This window comes from Hakea prostrata, chromosome 1 (genome assembly GCF_041222555.1).
Source record: "Hakea prostrata isolate BN-2017 chromosome 1, UWA_Hpros_2, whole genome shotgun sequence".
Lineage (NCBI taxonomy): Eukaryota > Viridiplantae > Streptophyta > Magnoliopsida > Proteales > Proteaceae > Hakea > Hakea prostrata.
In genome coordinates, this window is record NC_142600.1 from 72264888 (window position 1) to 72291043 (window position 26156).

General features: G+C 36.9%; 2 protein-coding genes and 1 pseudogene across 3 annotated transcripts; 1 reads left to right on the forward strand and 2 right to left on the reverse strand.

Annotated features, from left to right (window-relative positions):
- The first annotated feature begins 5684 nt into the window (after positions 1–5684).
- Positions 5685–7609, forward strand: LOC149029839 (putative membrane-associated kinase regulator 2). The gene is made up of 2 exons (XM_089151630.1): positions 5685–7054; positions 7142–7609. The coding sequence occupies exons 1-2, from the start codon at positions 5926–5928 to the stop codon at positions 7285–7287; spliced, it is 1275 nt and encodes a 424-aa protein (XP_089007756.1). The 5' UTR covers positions 5685–5925; the 3' UTR covers positions 7288–7609.
- Positions 7610–10767: 3158 nt separating this feature from the next.
- LOC149029840 (uncharacterized) lies at positions 10768–11916 on the reverse strand. The gene has a single exon (XM_089151642.1). The coding sequence runs from the start codon at positions 11751–11753 to the stop codon at positions 11013–11015; it is 741 nt and encodes a 246-aa protein (XP_089007768.1). The 5' UTR covers positions 11754–11916; the 3' UTR covers positions 10768–11012.
- A 6167-nt stretch (positions 11917–18083) lies between these two features.
- Positions 18084–24126, reverse strand: LOC149029841 (respiratory burst oxidase homolog protein A-like; annotated as a pseudogene). The gene is made up of 13 exons (XR_016172797.1): positions 23204–24126; positions 23074–23122; positions 22670–22783; positions 20729–21151; positions 20206–20586; positions 20018–20113; positions 19776–19891; positions 19498–19671; positions 19218–19394; positions 18964–19129; positions 18735–18863; positions 18580–18658; positions 18084–18485 (listed from the first exon to the last, which is right to left on the reverse strand). The product of XR_016172797.1 is annotated as a respiratory burst oxidase homolog protein A-like (transcript).
- Positions 24127–26156: the final 2030 nt, after the last annotated feature.

Here is a 26156-nt window from a genome sequence, read left to right on the forward strand (position 1 = left end):
GAGTTAATCTAAAATTAATTTGATCCCCTTGAAACATTCAATTTATCAATCAGGCCCATTTGAAGGTAAAAGTATATAAAAAGACACCTGCTGTCTGTTTGAAAACCATTATTAAGTGACGATGGAAGCTATTTAAGTATTTCAAAATGACAAGAATAACCTTGAATAAAAAATCACATTCAACTCTTGCCTTTTTGTCTCCCTCTACCCTGTGCATCTCCTTTCTTTCTAAATTATTAATCCTCGAAAATTATAATATGGAAGTGATATTAGAAATGAATTGAGAAACCAACAGGGTTGGTTCAAGTGGTAAGCAACTCGGTCCGCTTAAGCAATGTTCCGATATCAAACATCTTATGGATGTAAAAAATCTCGTTGGGAGACTCACCCACCATAGTCAGGTGTGCAACCCAGGTCGAACATCGGATTAATAAGGGCGAAGCCTTGAAAACTGGGTTGGCAAACCAAAAAAAAAAAAATGAATTGAGATTAACCATGTTAATAATAGAGGGTCTATTTGAAAAATTGAATAACTCAAAGGATGCCATTAATATTAGGAGTAATTTAAGGGATGACACTGAAAATTTCCCTTATTAATCGGATTACAGGTGGGGAAATTGATAGGCTTGATTTCATGTTGTTGGATCGTGAGAGGCCCAAAATTGGATTGCAACGAAAATTAATTCAACACTAAAACTAGTCTAAATCGGGCCCACTAATCAAGTAGCCCTTTTTTTCTCGTTACAAGTTGATCCAACCATTTATGTTTGCTTCAACAACATGAATTTTTTTAACCCCCAAAAAAACAGTACATAAATTTTTGTACCCAAAAAAAAAAAGTAAAGTACATTAATTTTTTTTTTGGGGGTAAACTCAAGTACATGAATTATGGACTGAAAAATTGTACAAATTCTTGGTATCGGTATCAAGTATTTGTTTGTATCAGTCTGATTTTCATATTAGACCGACATAATGTTGGTGAAATTGATTTTGTCTACAACATCATCAACAATTCTAATCATTTCTTGAAGATAGACAATGGCCTTGCAGGATTTTTTTTCTTCTTCTTTTCATTGATGAAAATGGCCTTGTAGGTCACAAGTATGAAAGCTACCCACAACTATAAAGAGGCCTCAACCATTCAAAAATATAAAATAGAATTATAATTATAATTATAAGAGTCTCTAGTTCATCAAAATATCAAATATGACATCTTACCCGACCAAGTGATCCATATGGTTAGGCTTACCATGTTGGTAACTAACCCTTCCTAGATTCTTCCTTCGCTTTGGAGAAACCCCCTCTGAATAACTTTATTGAATTGCTAGTTCAATAATGATGCATCGTTGCTGCAATGCGGCCTTTATGGATTTGGCTTTTTCTTTGTGTCAGGCCACAACCATTAACACTCACCATTCAACCACCATGAGTTACCTAACTCTTCTGCTCTAGTTGGATACACCATGATATGAGGATATATACCCATTCATGCAAGGATCACTAGCCCTGCATTGATTCAGCGTTTGTTATGGACTAGTTCCGGTGATATTGTGTTTACCATAAAAACCTAATTGACTAAAATCATTGGTTTGATAGTTCATTCCATATCTCAACATAAGCATAAAGATTATGTTCATTAGCAAACATTTAACAAAGGGTTTCACAAAAGTAGAAGAGGAGTAAGCCTCCAAAATTTAAATTGAGATTGCTCATTTTTAGAAAATATATTCAAATGCAATTTCATAATTATTTTATTTATAAAATTTAATCATTTTCTTATGAAGTTTCTTTCTACTATACTCAAAGCAAAATGCCAAAGTTCAAAATTTTAATAATGACCACCACTAGTGGGGTCTAGAGACCAAAAATAGAAGCATAAGATGTGAACATTTGAAATATTTCAAAGGTTTAAGACCAACATGTGAACACCTTAATCATGATATTGACAACAAGGGTAGGAAAAACAAAATGTGGTGGTGGGTTCTCTCTCTTTCCCTCTTTTGGAAGCTAGTAGGGGACTTAGAGGAAGGGAAGAGAGAGATTGAAAGCTCAAGAGAATAAGTAGTTGTGATGCCACCATGATTGGGGGCTTTAAAAACTAGTTGAAGGATATACTAAGCTTTACAATGGGTTGAGAGAAGGATCCATTGGGTCCTATAGGATACATGGGGACCCACAAAAGGGTCAGCAAAGAGATCCATTGGGCCACATTTGCAAACCCACAAAGGGTTATCACTACTTAGAAGACCAGATTGACCTTTGAAAAAAAAAAGAAAAAAAGAAACAAGATAAAAAGCATCTAAACCCTGGTTAAACCTTTGTGCACCATAAAGTACTTTTAGGGTTAAGGTTAGAGTTGCAAAAAACACAATTTTTGAAATGTAGTTACAATTGATCAAATGTAGTATAAGTTGTGGTCGATACCGGATCAAATTGATGGATATGGTATTTGTAATTTTTCTCAATAAAAAGGATGTTGCGAACTAAAATTGAACTATTTTGGTCCAACAAAGTCAAATTTTAGTTAATGCAGGTTGGTAGAGTGATAAGATCCATACTTCTCAGTGGAAAGGGATCAACAAAATTCCCTTTGATAATGTATTCGAGGTGTGCGCAAGCTAAAAGAAAGTCAAATTTTAATATTAACAGTTAGAAGAAATTTTGGTTCACTTAGCCAAGTGGGTTTGGGTCGACCTTGAAAAGTAAAATATTTTTGATGAGTGCAATGAAAAGTAAATTGGATAGCTTCAAATTTTGAATTGAAAGTCCCATTGTCATTATCAGCTTTAGAAAATGATAATTCGAATAAGACTAGGATCAGGTGAGGGTCCTTTTTTTGTTGGTTTATAGATATTAAAAATTGCACCAATCACAGTGGATCCCGCCAAAAGTATTGTCTGTATACATTGCTATGGTGGGCCTTCCAATTGTTATAGCCGTCTCTATGATATTAATTTCATATGAGAATCAAGAACGTAGTCAAAGTGCGCATAAGCTGGTTCAAGCAAATCACAATTTTTAAAAAGGAAAAAAAATAATTTAAGGGATTGTATTGATTCATAAATAGCATGCCTTATGCTATAAAGTCAAGAGTTTGAATTTGTTTAGGAAGCAGTGTTGTCGGGTTTTTAAGTAGTTATGAAGTCACCTCTGAGAATATACTATGAGATGTTGATAGGGATATTAATATGCCTCAGCAATAGTCAAACCCACGACCTCTTCATTAAGAGGTGTTGGTTTCAACCACTAGAACAACTCTGCATTGGCCCTTGAAGTTAGAATAACTCGTATGTGTGTCTCTTAGTCTCATCATCCAGTGTTATAATTATGGTTCATAGGACTGGAATGGGTATTTATTGATTAGGAACAAAAAAAATTTGGTTTTAGATAAGTGTAGGCATGGATCTATAACTATATCAAACAATTTTTTCCTAATTCGCCTTCAAAGAAGAATTTTGACCATTTCACCCTTATATGTGCATCATGTCACTTATAGGGTATTGAGGAAGGTTACTAGTATGTATCATCTAACACACTTATTAGGGTTGCAATAGGGTTTGAATTGGAACATGCTTTTCAAAACCTTGATCTTTACATTATAGGATCAAGTTGGACAAGGTATGGTTAGACACTTAATCCTAATTCCAATTACAAAAGAATCCATAAGGGCGCCCTATTTCTAACATCGATGCCGCCCAACCTTCACCGCTTGAGTAAGACAGTAGAGGTAGTTTTAATCGAATCAATCAAGGATTGTAAAATAATACATAAATATGTATGGTTGCCTATGTTTGTTTTTTTGGTAAACCAGACGAATTTATTAAGGCAAAGCCGAAGAAACAAAGTTACAAATATTCTGTAGCCAGGGAGTAGATAAAGGCCAACTAGTTATGCTTGAAAGTGATTTGGCCCTCCTTGCTAGGTGATCCGATACATTATTGAATCTCCTATAAACGAAAGAAAAACGGCATTCTTCAAAAGTAGAGCATAAGCGTCGAATGTCTTCTATGAATGCATGGATTGAAATAGGCGGCAGCTGATATCGTAGGATTGAGGTTAACTCTTTACAATCTGACTCAAAAATAACATGGTCAATACCTTCAGCTAACGAATGAAGTGCTGCCTCTCTCATAGCTTCCACTTCTGCCAATAAATCTGTTAATGCAGAGCCGGGTTGAGATACTGCAAAAATTGGTACTCCTTGCCAATCACGTATGGTTGCCTATGTTGACACTAGTCAAATACTATACCTTAACTTTGCCTTGACCATAACTTGTGTGTCAAGACTAAAATTCTAACTATAAAGGATGCCAATAAAAATAAATTTTTTCCTTTTTTGTTTTTTAATGTTTAAGATGACTAATATCATTGATCTTTGTTCTTAAAAGAGGAGAAAAAGAAAAGAGAAAGAAATGACAAATATTATCAAAATCCATATCCAAGGCCAAAATATTGAGTTTGACCAAAGGAGGTCAAATCTTTATGGGGTTGGAGATTTAAAGTTGGAATTAGAACAGTAAGACTCTTATAAAGTGATGCTTTAAAGGAAGTGAGCCAACCACTAAAGCAACTCTTAAATTCATATCAACTCTCAAGGGTACACAAAAGCCAAGGTGGGTTGAAGTTGAACCCAAGAGCAGAAGGGTTCGACCAGATTAGATGCCTATTCTCTTTTCCTTTGCAGATAGATGCTCACTTTGGCCCATTGGGCTAAATGGGCTTTTACCCTTTTCACTTTAAAGTTAGAAAGAAAGTCCTCTTTACTTTTCTCTTCATTTCCTCTATAGCTTTATAGACCTATATTGCTAGTCTACCCACAAGGTTCTCTTTTGAGAAGCTTCGCCCTACCTTGCTTACCCACCCCACCTTCCCCACCTCCCTCTCCATGAGTCTCGATCCTTCTCACATTTCTTCACCACATAATAATAGTAAAATCTACCATTGGCTCTTACTCATGATTCATCTTGTCAGTACTTCGAAGTGGACCTACTATTACTGTATGGTAGAAAAGTATAAGCGAAGCATAGATGTCTATACTGACGGGTAGAGAATTCAGGCTCATGTTAGTAACGTCTCATCTGTAATTCATTTGATTAATATGACATGAACCCTACCCTTATTATATTGAAAAACTACATGTTTTACCTTAACTAGAGGATTTAGGCTATCTAGGCTTTCCTAAGTCCTCATATTCTAAAATTTTATCTTGTTCATTTATGAAAAGAAAATGACCATGCTTCAGTCCTGTGCAGGACGGTTAAGCAATACATACAGACCAGATCAAAATTTTAATCGAAATTTTGAATTGGACGGATAGACATTTCGATTGACTGTAATTATGTATGACTGAAACAATTTGACTATTAATAAACGATACATGTCTATCCATCACATCAAAAAATAAAATTTCATCCAATAAAATTTTTTGATGTGACTTATGAACACATGTACCTCACCCACTCCATTTCTTTTTGAAAAATGCACAGGGGATGAAAATCTCTCAATACGCAACACACAAGATTGATTGACTGATGGGTTATGTTGCTGTATCATAATTACTATCTATAAGAGGAGTGGCATGGTATTTCTGATTCTTCCTCTCTCTCTCTCTCTCTCTCTCTCTCTTTTGGGCGAAGACTGCCATCACATGACTTTCCTGCACCAACCATAAAATTATAAGAACGAAACAACAAAATTAAAGCAAACATTTTTCTCTCTCTCTCTCTCTTGCTCTCACTGGGTTGCTAAAGCTTAACCCTTACTGTAACCGACCTTGTCATGCCATTTTCAGAACTGCAGACCCAATAAATAAAGCCTTCTTTTCAGACCAATTGCCCTTTTCCTTTGCTCTTAAACTAACAGAGCTCTCTTCTTCAATCCACTCTAAGTTCTACCGTTCTCTCTCTTGCGCTGGCTTTCCCAACCATGGAAGCTCTCAGCTTGCTTAGGTACTGGAGAGGTGGAGGATTAGCAGGAAATAATGAAGAAACAATACCTGGCACTACTACCATATCCACCATTCTTCAGCAGCAGCAGCAGCAACCGGCGGTGGAAAAAGAAGGCGACGATGTTGATGATGGGTCCTTCTTTGACATGGAGTTTACTGTGCCAAACAACGATAATGGTGAAGGTGGAGATGAGCAGGGTCAGGGTAACAGCAGCGGAGACGAGGAGGAGGAAGATGACAGTGTTTCCTCTGCATCAGCTGGAATCGATGGAGAACGGGAGTTCAACTTCACAGTCTCTTCTGGGTCGAGTGATAGCAGAACAGACCCAGATCCTTCTCTTTCCCCTTCTGATGATCTGTTCTTCAAAGGAAGGCTTGTCCCACTCGAGCCTGTATTCAACCATTCTGAGCCAGACTCCAAATCTCAGTTTCCTGTTTCCTTGTTGAAATCTGCAACCAAGTTTCGTATTCTCATGTTAAGGTTAAAAAAACCCAAATCCACGAGAAACGCTGTCGATGGGGCTAACCCAAAACAGCCTCAAGAGAAGTTTTTCACGGTGAAATGCAAGGTAGAAGAGGTTCCGATCGTTTCTCTCTTCACTAGAGAGAACAGTTCGAGAAGCTTTGGAAGTAAGCTTCAGAAACAGAGCTCTGAAGAGGCAACAACGGATGACAAGAGTTTTTCGAAAGATGTGGTTCAGAAGTATTTGAAGATGATCAAGCCGCTCTACATAAAGGTTTCGAAGAGGTATGGAGGGAAGCCGAAATTTTCTGGGCAATTGAGCTTGGGTTCAGGGAAAACAGCGCCGGCTCCTGCTCCAACGACGACACCAGTTTCATCTCCAAACCCAACCAAGAACATTCATGGAGAAGCAGAGGAATCGAAGTTGCACACCAATGTAAGGAACCAAAAACAGGGGAACTTGTCTTCAGGGTTGCGAGTTGTTCGTAAGCATTTGGTGAAAAGTAGGTCAGCGTCTTCGGCTGTTGCAGCCGTGCCGACATTGCCTTCTCAGGGTAGTAGACGAGATGATTCACTGTTGCAGTACGAAGATGGGATTCAAGGAGCCATCTTGCACTGCAAGAGATCATTCAACGCTACTAGAGGTATAGATCTGATCTAGTCTCTAATGGTTTCCAATCTAAATGAATTCTATGCAAATTATCCTGAGACCCATTTGTATTTTTCTTCAGATTCGGAGATCTCTATGCTCTCGCGGTGCGCAAGCGATCCCTGTCGGGAGAAATTGATTAGTTCATCTAGAAATTCTTCGGATCTCTCACACAAGGAACCAGTCATTTCGTCTAGGGCTTTATCTGAAGTACTAAAAAATGCTTGAGTTCGCATTTGAAGCATTGATTTTCTGGGCTGTACTTCAAGTTTTCTGCGAGTGATTAGTTCTGTGAATTTACTACCTTTAGCTTTCTGTATAAAAAAGGAAGAAATAGATTAGAAAAGAAGAAGAGTTTGATTTTGTTACTCTACATGGATTGTGTTCGACAAAATTACCCAGTGAGCCAAAAACTAGAGAAGTCTGAGATTCGGATGGATAGATACAAAAACCAAAGCGAATCCTGCAATAATATATGGGATTGCTTTTTTGTTTTGTTCGAGACTTGAATCTTTGTTTTACATCAGAATTAATATATGGGATTGTTTTATATTATATTTCTCAGTTCTGCGAATGAAATAGCAGAATGAAACATTGTCTTTACTCTCTAGAGAAACGGTCAGCGAAGGAGGAAAGTGGAGACAAAGATGGAAACAGTGAAAGCTTTGTGGGATTAGAAAAGGAAGGAGAAAAGAGAGGTGTTTGGGCTGTGAGGAGGAATGTGGGGTTGAAGAAAGATAGAAAGAAAGAAGAAAAAGAAAGGGCAAGGAAAGGTCATAGCAAGTGCATAGCTTGTGGGTGATTCCTTCCCTTTTTTTTTAAAATTTTTTATAACTTTCCCTTTCTCCATTTTCTTTCTCTTCAGCTCTTGTTAGATGTTTTGATGTTTCCTGGAAAGTCTGCAACAGGGGATCTCTCTCCATCAATCTCTTTCTCTACTGCTTCACCCAGAAAAGAGAAGAGAAGAGGGAGTGAGTGAGTGTTGGGTGAAAGTCATGCCTTGGTTATCGTGAAGTCAAGGTACTGAGGGTGAGGGGGGTCAGGTAGGTCAGGTGACGAAAGAGATCATGCCATTTGTCTTGTTCTTGCAGAGACGTTGTGTTGTCAGGGTCAGGGAAGATGGGAGGGCGGGCGTTTCAACTTTCAATACAAACAAATCATGATGGGCTAATGCCATGTGTCACGGCCCATGGCTCCAACAAAGAAGGCCCATGAACCCAACGTAGGAGGCCATGGGCCAGTTAACAAGGTTCATGGGTCTAGCTTGTAAGCCTCACATAATCTAGCCCACAAAAATGTAAGTTGGTATTAGGTTGGCCCATCATCTAGGGCTTGTGGGGGAAAATTAGATGTTACGTAATATATGGGTCCCGTCAGGGAAGATGGTTGGGGGGCGTTTCAACACAAACAAACCATGATGGGCTAAAGTCATGGTGTCATGGCCCATGGGCCAACATAGGAGGCCCATGGGCTTAATTCACAGGGTTCATGGGTCTAACTTGTAAGGCTCCCTATATGGGAAGGCTATCGAGACAAAGGAGAACCAATTTTTGAGATTTGCTGAAAACTTGTTGAACTATGGGTGCCTCTAGGAGCGATTGATATCTTCATTGTTGGCAAGGAGGGGTTCTGAGCTATTTTTGCCTTGGAGAATAACAGAAACGAGGTGATGTCAATGGTAACTTGGTGGATGGATAATATGTTGTTACACTTGGCTCTGGATCCTATCCCTGATCTTAGATGTGATGATGTTCTTCCTCCGCTACCTGTTTGGGTGCAACTGCAAGGCATTCGGTTCGACTGTTTTGAATATGGGCTGATTCTCAAGGCTACTAATGAGTTGGGAAAGTAGTGGATATTCAGATGGAGGTTGAAGAAATGAAATTGCCTGAAGGTTGCACGAGTCAAGGTGATGCTCAACATAAATCACCTGGTGAAGCTGTATGCTCAAATAAAGAGCAACGGTGATGAATGGGTTCATGTAAAGCTATAATATGAACTTCTTTTTATTTGTGAAGTCTGTAGAAAGATCACCCACCCTATTGGTTCAACCAAAGGGAAGTCTCTATCAAGTTTGATGTAAGATTCCAAAACTTTTGAGATATGATTGAAAATGCCTATTGATGTATTCTGTCCCATTATCTGTTCGCAAAATTTTAATGCGAGTCTGATACTGAGTCAAAACCATCTGACAAAATTCCTGAAACATTTGTAGCACTTCATTCTTGGAAAACAATAAATATAATCATGTAGCTCAAGATTTATCATCAACAAATGAAACAAAATATCTGAGTCCATCTCTAGAGTCTATAGGAGAATGATAAACATCAAAATGCACTTGAAACATGAGTACTATGTGGAAATGGTAATTTGTGTTGCTTGGAAAAATGGCAGACATCACAACCAGTGGAATTAAAAGATAAACCAGGATTTAAAGATCGTAAAATCCTATCAGAAGGGTGACCCATATGCCAATGCCAGAGTTGAGATTTCTTATGATTACTCATAAAATTCAAAGGCGCTATTTGTAGGATCTAACATATAGAGTCCATTCTATATTCTACCTTCACCGATCGTTGTCCCTATTAAAATGTCTTGGAACATTACCTTGTCCTTTGAAAATATCACATTATAATTTAAAATCTGACTAATCTTACTAACTGATAACAAATTCATAGATAATGATGGCACAAATAATGCATTAGTGTGGGTTGAAATATATTCAATTTTCTTTGTCCTTGGATTGGGACAGTGATACCATTAACAACAGTAATAAGAGGATAGGATTGTAATTTATCAGTGTTCAAATCAGATAAAAGATGGGTAGAGCGACACATATTGTCGGTTGCACCCGAATCCACTATAAATGAATTCTGAAAAGTAGAGAGGACAAGAGTACCACGAAATTGAATGGTTCTGCAATAAAAATATAATTTTTCCAAGAAAGTGTTGTATTGCTAAAGAACTTGCCATGGGAATGTCAACCTAAATATCTTGACCGTTGGTCTCTATACGAACCCCCAAAAAAACCTTAAGACCATTTAATTCCGTACAAAACACATTCACACAAAATCCACTGAAAACAACTTGTACGGTACAGATTTGATAGAATAGTCAAGCATAGCTAGTCAAGTTTTGTTGCTCTGAGTGAACTAAGCTTAAACCTCAAGAATTGATCCAACATCTATGCTTAAGAATAAACAACGAAAATAGACTGTAGTATTGATTGAATAACTGCCTCCGACAAACAAATCAGTAGATGAACTCGACAAAATGGTTACTCAATATAAATGTTACAAGCAAATGAGAAGGGGGGTGTTTTTTTTAAATTTCTTGGAAGGCGGTGGTTTTTTTATTTCTTAGAAAGCGGGTGGTTTCATTCATTGACTCTGAGAATTCCGCTCAAACGTTGCTTTTGATGGACACTTGTCAATCTTAGAATCATAGACTCGAGAATTTATTTCAAATTGTTTGAATAAATTGCGTTTCATCACTTGTCAACTCCAAGCTAAATTTTTTGTGGAAATATAACCATTCATGTTTTCTAGTGAATTTTCATTTTTCCCACATTGAAAAGTTTTAGCAACGAATCAAACTTTGTAGTCTTCGCCCAAGTGGGGTTCTGTACTGTAAAATTCTTGGCAGCCTTGCTTTGACAAGTGTACTCAATAGGAGTTTGAAGTTTGAATACAACCGTTGAAGCACAGAAAGAGATACAATAAACCTCGAAGTCCTTGCATTCATTCTAGAAACCCACGAGATTTAGTTTGATTTTGCTGAAAAAATTAAGATTTTATTTGACAAGATGCACCACCTAAACAAGAGTATGCTAAACTGATATCTGGGTTTACATGATCAAAGGATGAGAAGATGGTTATTCTGTTTACAATCATCTTGAACTCAATAGCTACAAGCAATTAATACTTCAAATTTGAAATTTAAGGCCAAGCAAACTAGAACTCAGCCCTTGCATGGCAATCCATTTCTTTAATGGCAACAGCATCTTGCGATGAAGACAAGGAGACCTCCATGAAACAACTCATCTTGACAGTCATATAACGTTTGAAGATGTTTAACACGTTCACACGTCCATCAAGCGAAGTATAGGTGTCAATGGTGAGTGACCCAGAATTCATATCGTTCCACAGCTGCCGAGCCATTTCATTAGATGAAGAATTGGACAAGATGAACATCTCCACAGTAATATTCATGTTGAAAGTCTTATAAGCCTTGGCGTTCCCTGGAGGACTTAGGGCATGGCCGATCAGAGAACCGTTGTAGTAGAAATTCGTGGTGGCGTTATTGAACTTGAAAGAAGCAATATTTGGGTTCTTCACAGACAAATCTGCTAACATAGTCATGTTGATGCTGGGATAATTAGACTGATCAGCAAATGGATTTAGAAAACCAAGGAGAGGAGGTGGAGAAGTCGGTAATGAAATTGAAACCTTTTCAAAGGTTATTGAGTTTAGGGTGAGAGTGGCATCTTTGATTCGGAAGACAGTGAAGATGAGGATGATGATGATAACCGCCATGATCAACATCAGAGCTGAGAGACAGCCACAGCACTGGATCCATCTTTTCCGGCGGAGTTTTCCAGTGGATTTCCACTGACTTTCTTCTTCTTGTTCGAAGCTTTTCATTCTTCTCCAGGCAGGTGCCATGTTTTTGTCTTGTTCTTCCTCTGCTCCCATCCTTCCTTGCTTTTCTGCTACAACTGCAAACTGGTACAGGGAAGGGAGAGAGAAACTACTTGGGATGACTGATTAAGCTACAGGTTGAAGAGCTTCCTTCTCTCTCTCTCTCTCTGTGCTGCTCCTATTCCATTTGATCTCTTGGGTTCCTTCTCATCTTGATATATAGATTAATTTATATAAGTTTGGAATAATCTCTAATAGGGGTTTTAAGTCTATAGTCAGTCAATTGTTTCTGGTAGGTCTTAAATTACATGCAATCGTGCATTTGTAGATGTGATTATATAAATTATGAGGTTCCTTTTATTGACTTTCTCCAGAGATCGAGCCAGAGGCTTTAACACGGCGTTGACTCCTGGCTCTACACATTTGCTAAATTTTTTCTTCATCCATTCTAGTTCAGTTCCTAATTTATTGGTTCAATTTTTATGATTTATATGTTTTATTGAATCACATATATATAAGTAACCATATCTTCTTCGGTTGTCGTGTAGAATAAGTTGTTGTTATAAAACAACATTAACAATAATAATAAGCCTTGTCCCAACTAAATGGGATCGGCTAGCTACATGGATTCTTGCTTTTCAATCAATTCTGTTTGAGGCCATGCTAGATACAAAGTCTAAGCTATGCATATCATTTTTCACCACTTCTCTTAAGGTTATCTCAGGTATACCCCTAGTTCTTCTATTTCCTTCAATCTGGATTATATCATTTTTCTATACAAGAGCATTCATAGGTCTCCATTGAACATGATCGTGCCACCTTAAACGACTTTTCCGAAACTTATCACTTATAAGAACAATTTTCAGACCAACTCTAATATGATCATTTCTTATCTTATCTTTCCTAGTTTTGTCACTCTCTATCTTAACACTGTTGTTCTTTTTTTTCTTTTTCTTTTTTTTGTAGAAAGATTTACTAAGAAAAAAGAGGTGCAGGGGCTAGAGAATGAACATGCTCCTTGAATCAGCAAGTGGGAATGGGCCAATCCAACGCAGCCTCACGCGTTAGGGCCTCCCGGGCCAAGGAATGAGCCACCGAGTTGGTATTCCTTGGAATAAAAGAAAAAAACACATGTAATCGGAGCCAGAGCTAGTTGTCTAATATCTGATATTACATTCATTAGAGTTGTAGGTACCTGGAGTGAAGGATTGTTCAGCCGGCGCACCATAGTTAGGCAATCTGATTCAATATTTACATGAAGCCAGCCTTCTTCAATAGCTCACCACAAGCTAGCCTTAATACCCAGCGCTTCTCCAACCCTTGCTTCACCAAAAATTATAGGAATGGATCTGGCAACTACTGGATTTCCTTTCCAATCTCTTGCACCTTGATTTTCCTATCCATTTTGTTAAGCTAATCATGGAGTGTATCACATCAGTGGAGTATTCTTTTCTCATCAATGGGTCAATCAGGTGCTGCATTACCCCCACTCATGGCTTGAGACAGGGGGACCCCTTATCCCCAGCCATATTTGTCTTGTGTACTTAGGGCTTTTCAGCTTTGATGAGAAAAGGAAAGGTGGAAGGATATATCCAAGGAATTCAAATTAAAAACAGGGGAAGACATTTATCACATATGTTATTTGCTGATGACTATCTAGTTTTCTTTGAACTTCAGTTGAGTGCTCTACATCAAGTTAAATGTATCTTCAACATATACTGCAAGGCTAGTGGGCAGCAAGTGAATGAAAAAAAATCCAGCTTGTGCTTCAGCAGCAACACCCATTCGAAATTCTAGAGATGGATCTCTCGGATTTTCAAAATTAAGTATGGAGATAGTCCTTCTACTTACCTAGGTCTTCTCTTACCTTCTACTTTTTCCTTAGGTAAAACAAACTTCATTGAATAGTACGAGAGAAACATGTAACTTCCGACCAATATGTAGGTTTTAGGGAAAATTTTCCAGATGGTATAAAAAAGATTTATTGAATAAGCTATTTTTAAAATAATTAACAAATTTGAAATAAATTTTTTTGCCTAACTGATTTTCTCCTATGAACTACCTAAATTACCCTCATGCCTTATATATGTATATACATTTTTTTTTCATAATTCAATTCCTAAAAGATAGGTACTCAATCTCTTACGTTTTACAGTTTTTAGTAGGTTCTAGCATTCAAAATAATTATTATCATTTTTTAATAATTACACTTGATAATTCGTCTATAATTCTCACTAATTCCTCTTTCATTTTTTTTCTTCTTTCATTTCTTGGTTCTAATATATATTTGAGAATCGGGAGCTTTATATTAGGGGTTGGGAACTCTTTTGTAATAACCCCATAATCTTAACCCGAAACTCGAATTTCTGGTTCAAGTACCCAAGTCTCTGGTCAGAAGAAGTTGTGAGCTATCTAAATTGAAGCTCATGTTTCATCCCTAGAACCCATGGATCTAAATGAAACTGGTGAAGAACCTACCTTAATTGGAACCAAAAGGAGATCTAGTCAGAACCCGAATGGTTTGGCAAGTAGATATCCAATGCGAGAAGACCCATTTGGAAGATGTTATTGAGCGAGATAAGAGCACTCTAAATGTTGTTTAAGCTTGTAGCTGTGTTAGGGATCAACCGAGAGTGCAAAACGCTTTAGTACTAAAAAGTACTAGAAGATGGTTGATTGGCCAAGCAACCAACACCCTGGGCAGTTTATTGGAAATTCGGCCATAATTGCCTATTTTGCCCCCCGACACCCTATTTAAGGTCCATAAAACCTAATTTCCTATCATTTTACTTCTCTATATTGTTGGGGATGGCTACAACGTCAGAAGTCACGTGGAGAAGAAGAAGACCTCGATTTGTAGAGAGTTTTGTGGAAACTTGGTTAACCATTGAATTTTAGAGAAGGTTAGTTAGATTATTCTCTTATTCTATTAATTTTTTCACGTTAAAGAGTAGTTTTTATTTTGAATATTTGTTGAAAGATGATTGGGGATGAAGAATATTTATTCTTTCATTTCCGATCAGATCATTGGAAGAATAGATCTCATATCTATTTTAATAGCGGTTACTTCTAAGAGAGTTGTTAATTCTTAGACCCATGTCATGTTTTGTATTTTTGTTTCTAGAGATTGGTTGGGCTTGTATGGTTCTCTAAGAATGTGATTTACGCTTAATATCATCTCAAAAATTTGTCAAAGATGGATGATCAAAAGTATGAATTTCAAGTTTGAAAAACTGCCAAAAAAATTGACGGTTGTTTCAGGAGCTCGGTTATGGCAGTCGATTGAACCAACCGTCCTAAGCAACTGGCTTAAATTAACGACTAGTTGAGTGCCTGTTTTGTGGTTGGTTTTGCTCAGTTTGATCCCTAAAATCTAATATACCTCTATAAACATTGGGGGATCTACTAGAGTTGTTGGTTGTGAGGACTTTGCATGTTTATCCGTATTTTTTTCGTTTTCAAGTAAGGACGCAATTACATACATAACTGAGATTGTTTGATATGTTGATATGCTTTTTATTCCAAACATAAATGACTCTGCATCTTGTGGGTCATTTACTTGAAACGGTTTTTGTGCCTTTGCCCCAACGGATCCCATGCCCAAATATGGGCAGCGGTTACCAGCAGGGTGGGACTAGTAAGTGATTCCCAGTAGGGTGAAGGAAAGAGATGGGTAAAGAAGGGAATCCCTTCATCCACTGGGTATTTAGTCAAACAAGGGTATTTTAGTAATTTTAACTTTATGTTTCATGATAGGGTTTTGGTCGTCTTTTGAATTATTATTTAGTGGTGGCATCATCACTTAATCCCATTTCTTAAGAAGGGAGCTTTTGTAATTGAATTTTTTTCAAGATTAGTAGATGAAAGTGATTGTAAATTGAGGGGTCTACATGTAATTGTGTATTTGTGCATGTGACGGTATAAATTATGAGGCTCCATTTATTGACTATTTGACTTTCTTAGAGACCCCGAGGGTGTAACACGGTGTTGACTCTTGACGCTACTTTCTCTCACCTTCTAGTTCAGTTCCTAATTTATTAGTTTAATTTTTATGATTCTTATGTCCTTTGTTAAATCTCATAACTATAAGAACCAAATCTTTTTCTATTTTCGTGTGGAACAAGATATCAAGTAGTTACAATAATTGTGGTGGCTAATAGCCTAATACATACTAAAATAGGGTAATTTTTATCTGGACCCGATGTTTGGTCGATGTCATTTTTAGTCCAAAAAAAATTGAGACTTTGCATCTGCCTCTCCTATACTATAGAAAAAATCAATTTAAAGACAAATTAACACTTTTATGACAAATTTGCCCTTTTTTTAATTTAAAATTTTTATTTTTACATTTTAAGGGGTTAAAATTTATTAATCTACAAAATCAAACCCTCCTTCATTAACCGATTCCCAATTCTAAATCTTTATTTTCCAAATCATAGTTGAAGATTAATGGATGATACGTGGGAGATTATCAATCCAAATCTGATTTCGAATGAGCCCTCTGTAGATTTAAGGCAGAGCTTCAGTCAATTCCAGCTGCTATTTGAACTTATTACGTAGAGCCTGAGGATTTGAATGACTTCAATGAGTGGAAATCTTGGTTTGTGCTAGAGGAGAAAACAGAGGAGATTGAGGCTTTAATTTGGCAGAATGAGTTTATGAAGGTTGTTAATGGGAAGTTAGTTCCCAGAGATCTTGATCGTGAGATCTTCTAGACTCGTTACTTTTACAGGGTTTACAAACTCAAACAAATGGAGGATGCTAGAGCTTTTCTTTTGAAGAAAGCAATTTCCAAGGTGGAAGAAGAAGATTTGAGTTGGGATACTGACAATGATAATGAAACGATTGATTGTGGTAATGGGTCTGGATTGAATGTTGAGCAGTCAGTTGCCAAATCTAAAGAGAATACATCTGTAGAAGGGAAGACGGATGTTGATGAATCTTGCAGAAACAATGATTTTGCAATTGACTTCGCTGATGAGTCGATTGACTTAACGGAGTTGGAGATTACTTTCACCCATTAATTTTTATTTTTTAATCTTCAACCAGGATTTGGAAAAGAAGGATTTATAATTGGTAGAATTAGGGATTTGGGAATCGGATAATGAAGGAGGGTCTGATTTTGTAAATTGATAAACTTTAACTCCTTAAAATGTAACAATAAAAATTTTAAATTAAAAAAAATAAATAAGGACAAATTCGTCATAGAAGTGATAATTTGTCCTTAAATTGACTTTTTCTATAGTACAGGGAGGACAGATGCAAAGTCTCAGTTTTTTTTAAACTAAAAATGACATAGATTAAACCTTAGAGGTCCTGATAAAAATTACCCTACTAAAATATATGATCAAGTATTTACAATGTCAAATAATAATTTGTTTTACTAGAATCTACAAGACCAACATATAAAGCCATAAATATGGATCCTAATTTTTTATTGAGATACTCGAGTATGTTAAAACCATAAATATAACATTTTTTTTTCTCTTGAAGAAAATAATTTTTTTTTTTAATTTCATAAGCATAAAAAGAATATATTCAAATAATATAATGGTAAGTCACTTTCAAATAATTTTTAAATCTCTCATTTGTTTCGTGATTAAAATAATTTTAAATATAAGACTATAAAAATAAACAATTAAATAGCATATATATTAAATGGGAACATAACCAAGATTTTCCGCTAACTAGCTGAAACAAAAGGGAGAAGAAACAAATAAAAGAATGTTTCTAGAAGGAAGACTAAATGGACTTGAAATGCATTACAATGACCAAGTACTTGGGAAAATTTTAGCCCTACAGCCCACATCTTTCACCCCCATGGTCCCATTCTTGATACGACCCATCATCAGGATCAATGGTATCAACCAAAGTTATATATTATTTCCAAACAATACTGGATAAAGTTCTTTATGTCCTCCACTCATGTATTTCTATACTTTCAAAATTCCCTCTCATAGCTCACCTGATACAGACTATTCTGGCATATCTATGGACTGTAAGAGAAAAATTTTATAATATGAGAATACTGGAGGTGGAAGATCTCGACTCATCTAATTCTTAAAACTCTGCAAGTACTTTATAGTGAAGCAAGTCTATGCATTTGTCTTATGAGCAATGTCCTCTTCCATGCTGAATAGCATATAAGATGGTGACTACTCAATATAATCCTATATAATTATACCAAAATTAATCCCCGTAAATAGATATGCCCAAAACTATAGCATCATCAGTTAAATTAAATATAGAAAACCTTAATTAAACACTCATATTTTACTTTAAAAAGTATATATACTATTCAAATTTCTACTCTTTCAAGTTCGTACAAGCTTGAATACAACATGAATGAACCAAAAATCAGGAAGTACATGAAATTAATAATAAAATTTGAGGGGTATAAGTTTTCTTCATATCTCTTCTTCATGGGTAAACTTCTTGTGATCATCCATTGATGAAACCATGCATTACTTGTACATCTAGGTGTCAAGCCTAGGCCTAATCCATGTCATATCTCAGATTGCCTTGTTGGATTTGCCACGTGGCCAAATGTGAGCCATGATTACAAAAGGTTTTCCCCAGATTTATTGTATAAGTATAACTCTGCCCCCCTATTTTTCTCACACGTACTACTCTGCAAACGCTAGTGAAGAAAGGAATTGATGGTTTAGAGGCCTCAGAAGTGCTCCTTGTGGAATTCAAACCTTGTGGAGTTTGGTTTCTGGTTGAACTCAAAGCAGAGATTTTTAATCTCAGTAGCTAAAACTGCAGCTCCACAGTAGAAGACCCCTGCACAAGTAGTCAAACATATATATCAGTTAAAAAAGCTGGTCATACACAAATAAGAGAAGAACCAAAAGTTACATAGTGATAAATGACTCACCAACTCTGGCGTCCGGGTGCTTTGAACGGATTCTAGAGAAGATCTGCCTCCATTTAGGCCTTGCAAAATGGGTTCGAACCTGAAATTTGATTCAATGAGCAAATGATACGGTGGAAGTACAGAAAGCTTGTAAGATGAAAGAAGAAGAATCTTACTTTGGTTCCAGATACAACGTCTACTCCATTCTTGGCATGGTTCAGGGCTTGAACCATTGTAATGAGGGTGGAACGAGCATCGCCTTCCTCATACACACTTGTTAAGTAGTTATGCAATTCAATTACACCCTGAAAACCCATATCATAGATAAATTTCAGGATCACTTTACGGTTTGAGATTTAGCAAGAGTCAATACTACAGTTTTTTTCTTCTGTTATCTAATCTTACCCTGTCATCCAAGTCAGCCACTTCATTCATTACTCCCTTGAACCAGTCAAAGGAACCTTGTTCTCTGGTTACCCAATAGGAATAGGCATGAGTAGTTCTCAGTGGCTCTGCCTTGCCGTGGTGGGAATCCTGAAATGTTGAACAGGCATGATTCATAAAGTCAGTTCTGCTTCCAATTCAAGGCATTGACAAACTCCAGACCATTTAATTTTCCAGCAGTAGTTGGGTCAAGATTTACAGAACCATAATTTAACAGCGAGATCAAAGATAATACCAATTGGTCTGCTTTAAATATATTGTTGAGCAAATCTTTCAAAATACTGATGAATGGTGTAGCACCAATTCCTTGCCCAGCAAGTAGAAGAATATCATACTTGCGGTAATCCTGAGCTGGAGCTCCATAAGGCCCATCGACATAGAGCTTGGGGAGACTATAAATGCAGAAAAAACTAATGTTAGGATTAATATCACACAAGACGGGGAGAAGCCAATAAGAACTACAGATGTAATGCAAATCAATGAGCTGATGTGTACGTTTTACTGGTTGATTCGTCAGCTCTAAGAAGTCCACTTTTCCCAGATGCCGGAGCTGGAGCTTCGCAAACTTTTTCAAAGACCCTTCTAAGCTCATTTGTCCAATCACCCAATTGACGAATGTGGACACTCAAATAGTCATCTCCAGGTGAGGAGGTTATCGAGAATGGATGCCTGTAGTATAACATCAATGCTTGTAATCAATTCCCTTTTATGATTTGAAGGGAGAGGTGATTAAGTGATTGAAAATGCAAGAGGAGATTCCTCCAATAACTTACCACTCGAATGGAGAAACAGCTGGGCACTGTACAAACATGTATTGCCCACTCTTGTAATTGAAATGAGGAGGTCTGGACATCTGCAAGGTGAGGACTTTGCCAGGATAAAGAGCAACCTGGTTGTTCATCAATGAAGGACCAAATCAAGATGTGGGTCGTCATTAAAAAAATTAAGGCATTGTGATTTCTTGTCATCATACCAATCTGTGATTATGTACTATGGCTTGTTTTATTATAATTACCTTGATAAGTTTGACTCCATAGAAACCTGATCTGAAGAATCTCACGGCCCTCTCCACTGCATATATAAACATTGGTATGGCTATATACATCCAAGTCTGCGAAGTAAGATGATACATCAGATTCGGAGTTCAAGGCAGATGGGTTAGTGATAATCTCGTAAAAGATGTTAGTGGGGTTAGTATCTTACCGTCTTTTCATACCAAATCTTCACCATATAGAGAAATTGGCCGTGGACGATGAGCAAGGCGTAGACAATGACAAAGAGATGGTGTGAGTACCAGAAAGCATTGAAGCCAGTGAACTTATTGAAGGGTTTGGGCAGAGTACTCCGTCTAAACCAACTTGTTGCTAGTGTCATCGAGAATGCCATTAAAATCAGCATAATAAGTCCACTCAGGGGCTCTAGCTGTGACATGATTTGAGCGTATGTGGGCTTGGTCTGGCCGAAGTACCCAGCCATATATCTGTTGTAGGCTTCTGGAGTTGAGTTAAGCAGCCGAGGGAAATCGCAGGCCAGATGATTACCCGCATGAAGAATAATACCGACTACGATTGCTGCTGCTATCGCCTGTGCGACCCAATGGAACGATCAATCAAAAGAGGTCATTATTACTAGAGTCATGAAAAAGGTATACAAATGACTACTAGACAAACATGAGGAGAAATCTCCTCAACTACACAGAGACTTGAAAGGGGTTTGTTTATCTTACCTTGTGAAAATTGATATTATCGTCGAAAGGGAAGATCTTTTGGAGCTTGGTACCCCTCAACCAGGTGATGGTGTTTCTGCAGACGGGGAAGAGAATGAGGGCCATGTTCAGCTTTAGAGTCTCAGCGCCACCCTTGGCGACGAGAAGGCAATAACCCATGACCTGGAAAGCAGCCTTGTTCTTGTACTGAATCCATTTCCATGCGAACAGACCCACCATCACACCAAACCATAAGACAAACATCCAGACCCTCTTCCAGTTCTCCTCCCAGAAGTAGCCTAGGTTGGTACTCAATTTCTGGATGCGGCCTGGTCTCGACAGCCCTGCCAAGTTCTTGCTTAACGCCTGGCTCGTGTAGCTCAATGCTTGGCTGTAGTTGAGGTAAGTGTCTTTTTGGAGCAGAAGTGTCTCCAATTGCCACAGCTGCATCCACCATCGTCACCATAATATTCAGATATTGGTCACAGACAGAAGGTGTCGTTCCTCTTTCCATCTGATTTTGCTTGGGAGCAGTGCTGGAGTTTAAGGCCCGGATGCATTTCAACGGTCCAAATTTGCTCTAGACCCCAAATTGAATCTGGACCGTACTGCTCCCAAGCACGCTCCCTTTCCATCTCCATAGAAGAAAAAGTTTTTGGGAAAATTACATGATTAGCCACTTTTAGGTTTTCCTTTACAAAAATAATCACCTCAATGTTTCACTTAACAAAACTAACTAGCACTAAGTTTGAGTTTACAAAATTAGTCAAAATAGTAATTTTCCATTCATTTGACATTTTAAACTCCTAAAACTAACCAAATTAAAAAGGAAAAATCACTATTTTGTTCAAAAGGAGAAAATCATTAATTTTTTATTCCCTTTGGACATTTTTACCTCAATACAAATGGATGAAAAAACACTATTTTGATTATTTTTGTAAACCCAAACTCAATTTTAGTTATTTTTGTTAAGTGAAATTTTGAGTGGTTACTTTTGTAAATGAAAATTTAAAACTAATTAATCAAGTAATTAGGTTTTTCAACCGACAGAATATTTAGCCACATTGAAGGAGACTTTCCATCTGATTTTGCTTGAGAGCAACGCTGTTCCCAACAGTTAAAGGTCCAAATGCAATTTGAAGTTCAATGTAACTATGGACCATTCAGTGAAGTCATCATTTAATAGTCAAGATTTGCTCTAGACCCCAAATTGAATCTGGACCATGTTGCTCCCAACCTTTCCATCTCTATATAAGAAGAGATTTTTATACAAACAGGATATTTAGCCACATTGAAGGAGATGTGCCCATTTTATCGGATTCACATCCTCTGCTGCCATAAGGGCATCATTCAACCATCGTATCTTATTAATGAAAGTATGTTATTATGTAATACACCCCTCCAAAATATATAAAAATGGTCTCTAATTTGAAAGAAAAAATGAATAGAGAAAACATTTGAATTCCTACATTTTGAAATATTTTTAAAACAAAAATTCGATTTCATATTAGACTCATGTGAATTGAAAATTTTCTTCTCCATGTGAGTTGATAATTTTATTATTTTCATCAATATCCATATAAAGGACTTTTCTTAAGACAAGTGTCGTTCTTACCAACTCACCAAGCTTAAGATGTTGATTTGTAGGGATTCAAATAGTATCTTTTCATGTAGAATGGAATATATAATTTTGTTTTTAGATTGAAATGTATCATCAAATTTATAGCTTAATTTCTTTTCCATATAGATAGAAGACTTGGACCTCATTTTGCCAGCATTTAGAAGTGACTTTCATTTGGAATGTGTGATAGAAAAGTATGAAGAAGCACTAAAGATTAATATAACACGACGTTCCACGTGGAGGAATGTGGTTCCTCCCCCGTGATTCCAAACCTTCCAGATTCCCACTTTCCCTTGCACAAGATAAGAAACCCAAAGCAGTAAAAGTGCGAGGGAGCTCACCTCGATATAACCAAGCCCTTCTGGATCCAATTCCTCCATGATCAGAGCTGCGTACTCCTCCGCCTGTTCTTTCAATCTCGTCAATTTGTTTGCAGACGCACTTAACTCGATAATCTGCATTTCAAGTTCTTCACAACTGATTAAATGGTTCTTTTTTCGAATAAAAACTAGAATCAGAATAGTTTTCAGGAATTCCGTTCAAAATTCTGTTTGATATACACCAACAACGTTTCGTATGAGATTCTCGTGTCAGCATCTCTAGAACAAGAGAGAGAGACTGAGATTTTCAGCAGAAGCAGGTTTGAGTTGTTGGCTTTGGAGTTTTTCTCTTCTTTTTCCAAAATATTGTGGAGGAGAAAGACAAAGAGGAAGAACTGATTCAAATCAAATAATAAACTACGCACCTCCTTGACCTCCTCTTCTCCAATTCGTCCATCTTCGTTCTTGTCCACCCTGCAATTAATGCAAAGAATACGATAACCAAATTATTCTGTTCTTTACCATTTTTGAGTTTGATAGTCTAACTATACGTACATGTCGAAGAAGATCTGGAGACGAGAATCGAAACTCTCATCTGAGATTTGATTCCAAAACTCGGACAACTCGTCTTTACTGATCTTATCAGTCTTCAACCTTCGCCTTCGGTTCAGAGCATCGAAAACCTCCAGAGCAAATTCCTTAGAATCCTTCATTCCTTAATAATCGAAAAACCTAAGTTGTAAGAACATTGAACGTAATGATAAGAGAGAATTAACAGAGTGAAAGGAAAGGTAGAAAACCTATGCATTGTCCAAAATCTGTACGGTGAAGGTAACCGTCTTTAGCGAGCTTCTCAAAGTTCTGCTCCACCTGAGTCCATCCATCACCACCTTTGCGATTGCTAATGAATCGGAGTCCACGAAGAGCTTTCTGAGCACTAGATTTAGTACGATCGAGTTGAGCTCTCTGTTTTCGCATATCACGAGCTGCAAGAACAGAATCAATTCCAGATGAAGAAGCAGCAGCAGCAGTACCAGCAGTCTGCGATGCAGAAAGGGATTTTCCACGGCCCCATGAGAATCTCTGAGAGAATTGTCTCATCTTTGACGCTGCTTCATAGACACGACTAGACGTATTTCGCATCAACGTCGACGACCTCGACATCGACGGCGAGTGAAATCCATTTCCAGGGGTGGATTCGATATCAAGAACTCCAACAGGTTCAACTCTCCGGAGAATAATGGTGTCGTCATCCTTGAAATCAAGAGTCACTTCGACGTATTCTTCCATTTCCGGCGAAGATACGCCGCTGAAAGCACTGCCGGAGGCTCCATCCTCCCACCGTCGTTCATGCCTCGTGTGGCTCCTTATCATTGTTGAAGCTCTTAATGTTGCAGGGAAATTCAAAATTTTGTATTGCTTTTCTTTCCTTTTTTTCCCCTCAGCGAAACGTATCGGTTTCCGAAACGATACCTACCGCAAACTGTTTTTTTCCCTAGAAAGGGAAAAACGAAAATGAATTCCCAAGAAAAATGTTAGAGATTAGTTCGAATTTAAATGGATTGGATTCCCGGGTCAGTTGGCTCCGGGCATGATCAGTTAAACCAAAAAATAATAATTAAAAAAAAAAAGTTGACTCCGGCTGGTGACCACTCCGTCAACCGCGTGAAGCACTGTTCTGAATGGTCAATTACGCAAAAACTAAATAAAATCTACACTGAAAAGTCAACTGGACAGGTTTTTCTTTTTTCTTTTTCAGAAAATTAAAAAAAAATTCTTCTGCTCTAAACTTTTTTTCTGTTTTTTCTTCTGCTCTAAATTTATGTACTCATATAAGCCACTTCAATTTCAATGTTGCGCAGTTAAATGCGCAGCATTGAGGTCTTGCACCACATAGGAAGACCTACATATCAATACAATTCTTAGAAGGATTGAATTATTTATTTATTTATTTTATCAAGGGTAGGGAAGTAATTTGATAAATTTTTGTGTTTCCTTGGTTAATTTTCTCGAATATAGATTACTCAATTATTCAATTTAATGTGTAATTTATTACAAAATACCCCTGTATTTATCCCTCATTCTCATTATACACTCTTTATAGTTTTGGATTTTGAATTTTTCATTTTTGCCCGATAACTCTTGTAAAGTTTTTTACCCACAAAAAACAATCTTGTAAAGTTAAAATATTACCATGTAAATAATTGGAGAAATTATTTATATAAATCATGTGGTGACCACATCCTTGTATGAAAACATGACCTCACACCTCTCTACAAATGATTGTAATTGAAATGGAATTTAACTAGTAAAAAATGTTCCTACTATGCTTCTAATAAAAAATAAAAAGTAAAATTATTTTGATGTGAATATAGGAGTTAGGATTATGCTCTTGCACATAGATGCCTTTGACATTTAAGAAATTAATCATTTAAAATCTACTTATAGATTCTTGTTTTTGTAGATTCGATATTTTTGGCTTTTGGAGTACCTTGGACATCTTTGTACGAGAACATGATCCAGGTTCTGAATGTTAAAAAATGTCCCACTTATTTATTTAATTAAAGAAAATGTATGTAACAAGGAACACATTTTATGAGTATGATATTCATGATGCATGCTAAAATATATAGGTACTTTATTCATACATGTTTCATGCATGTATAATCTTCAAAACATTGATTTTTGACCTCATGAATACACCGGAAGGGTCTAGTCTAGGATGAATAATCTAGGGTATATGTTTATTTTTATTTTGGTAGGCCCCAAGGTGAGTTGAACTCATGAACTGTTAATTGTGAGGTGTTGATGCTTGTCAATTGAACAATTCTTCGAGGTTCACTTACGAAATATGTAGGTGAATCAAACACGTAAAAGGGATGGCGAGAATCTAACCATCAAGCGGAGGAATTCATAGCCAGTTGTATTCTTTTGTATTATGTAATTAATATTAATATGAAAGAGAATTTTTGCATATGTGTGTCTTTTGTTCGGAAACCATATCTTTTACTATTTTGACTTTGTGTGTAGAAAGTTCGATTGTCGTGTTATGTTTGAGGATCTTTCTTTTTCTTTTCTTTTTCTTTCGGGTACCATTTTGAGGATCTCTCATGAGATAGCTAAGTTCGACATTTATAGCCTAAGCCATCATTGTTAAGTAATTGTCTATTTTACACTAGCTAATCTTTATTATTGGAAGAATTTATATCCTTTATTAGGGTAATTTTGTCAATTTGAAATATTAAGAGAGAAGGAGAGGTAATGATTGATTTTTTTAAAGGGAGTCAGAAATTATACTTTTGAGAGGGGAATAAGAGTAAATAGAGACCAAATACAAGGGACAGAGAGAAATTTTCTTAGTCGAAGCCATGTATCTTTACAATTCCAAACATCTCAAACATAAATTTGAAGTATGTTTCAATAAGAAATCTTGATTGAGTCATATAACATATCCCGTAGAGTTTAGATCAATTTTCCGTCAAAGGAGAACAATGATCTCATGATGATT

What these genes read in the sequence shown, in the direction of transcription:
- LOC149029839 (XM_089151630.1), top strand. Translation starts at nt 5,926, where the DNA reads ATGGAAGCTCTCAGCTTGCTTAGGTACTGGAGAGGTGGAGGATTAGCA. An exon ending in ATCATTCAACGCTACTAGAG is followed by an intron (nt 7,055 to 7,141) that starts GTATAGATCTGA and finishes ATTTTTCTTCAG; the next exon opens with ATTCGGAGATCTCTATGCTC.
- LOC149029840 (XM_089151642.1), bottom strand. Translation starts at nt 11,753, where the DNA reads ATGGGAGCAGAGGAAGAACAAGACAAAAACATGGCACCTGCCTGGAGA.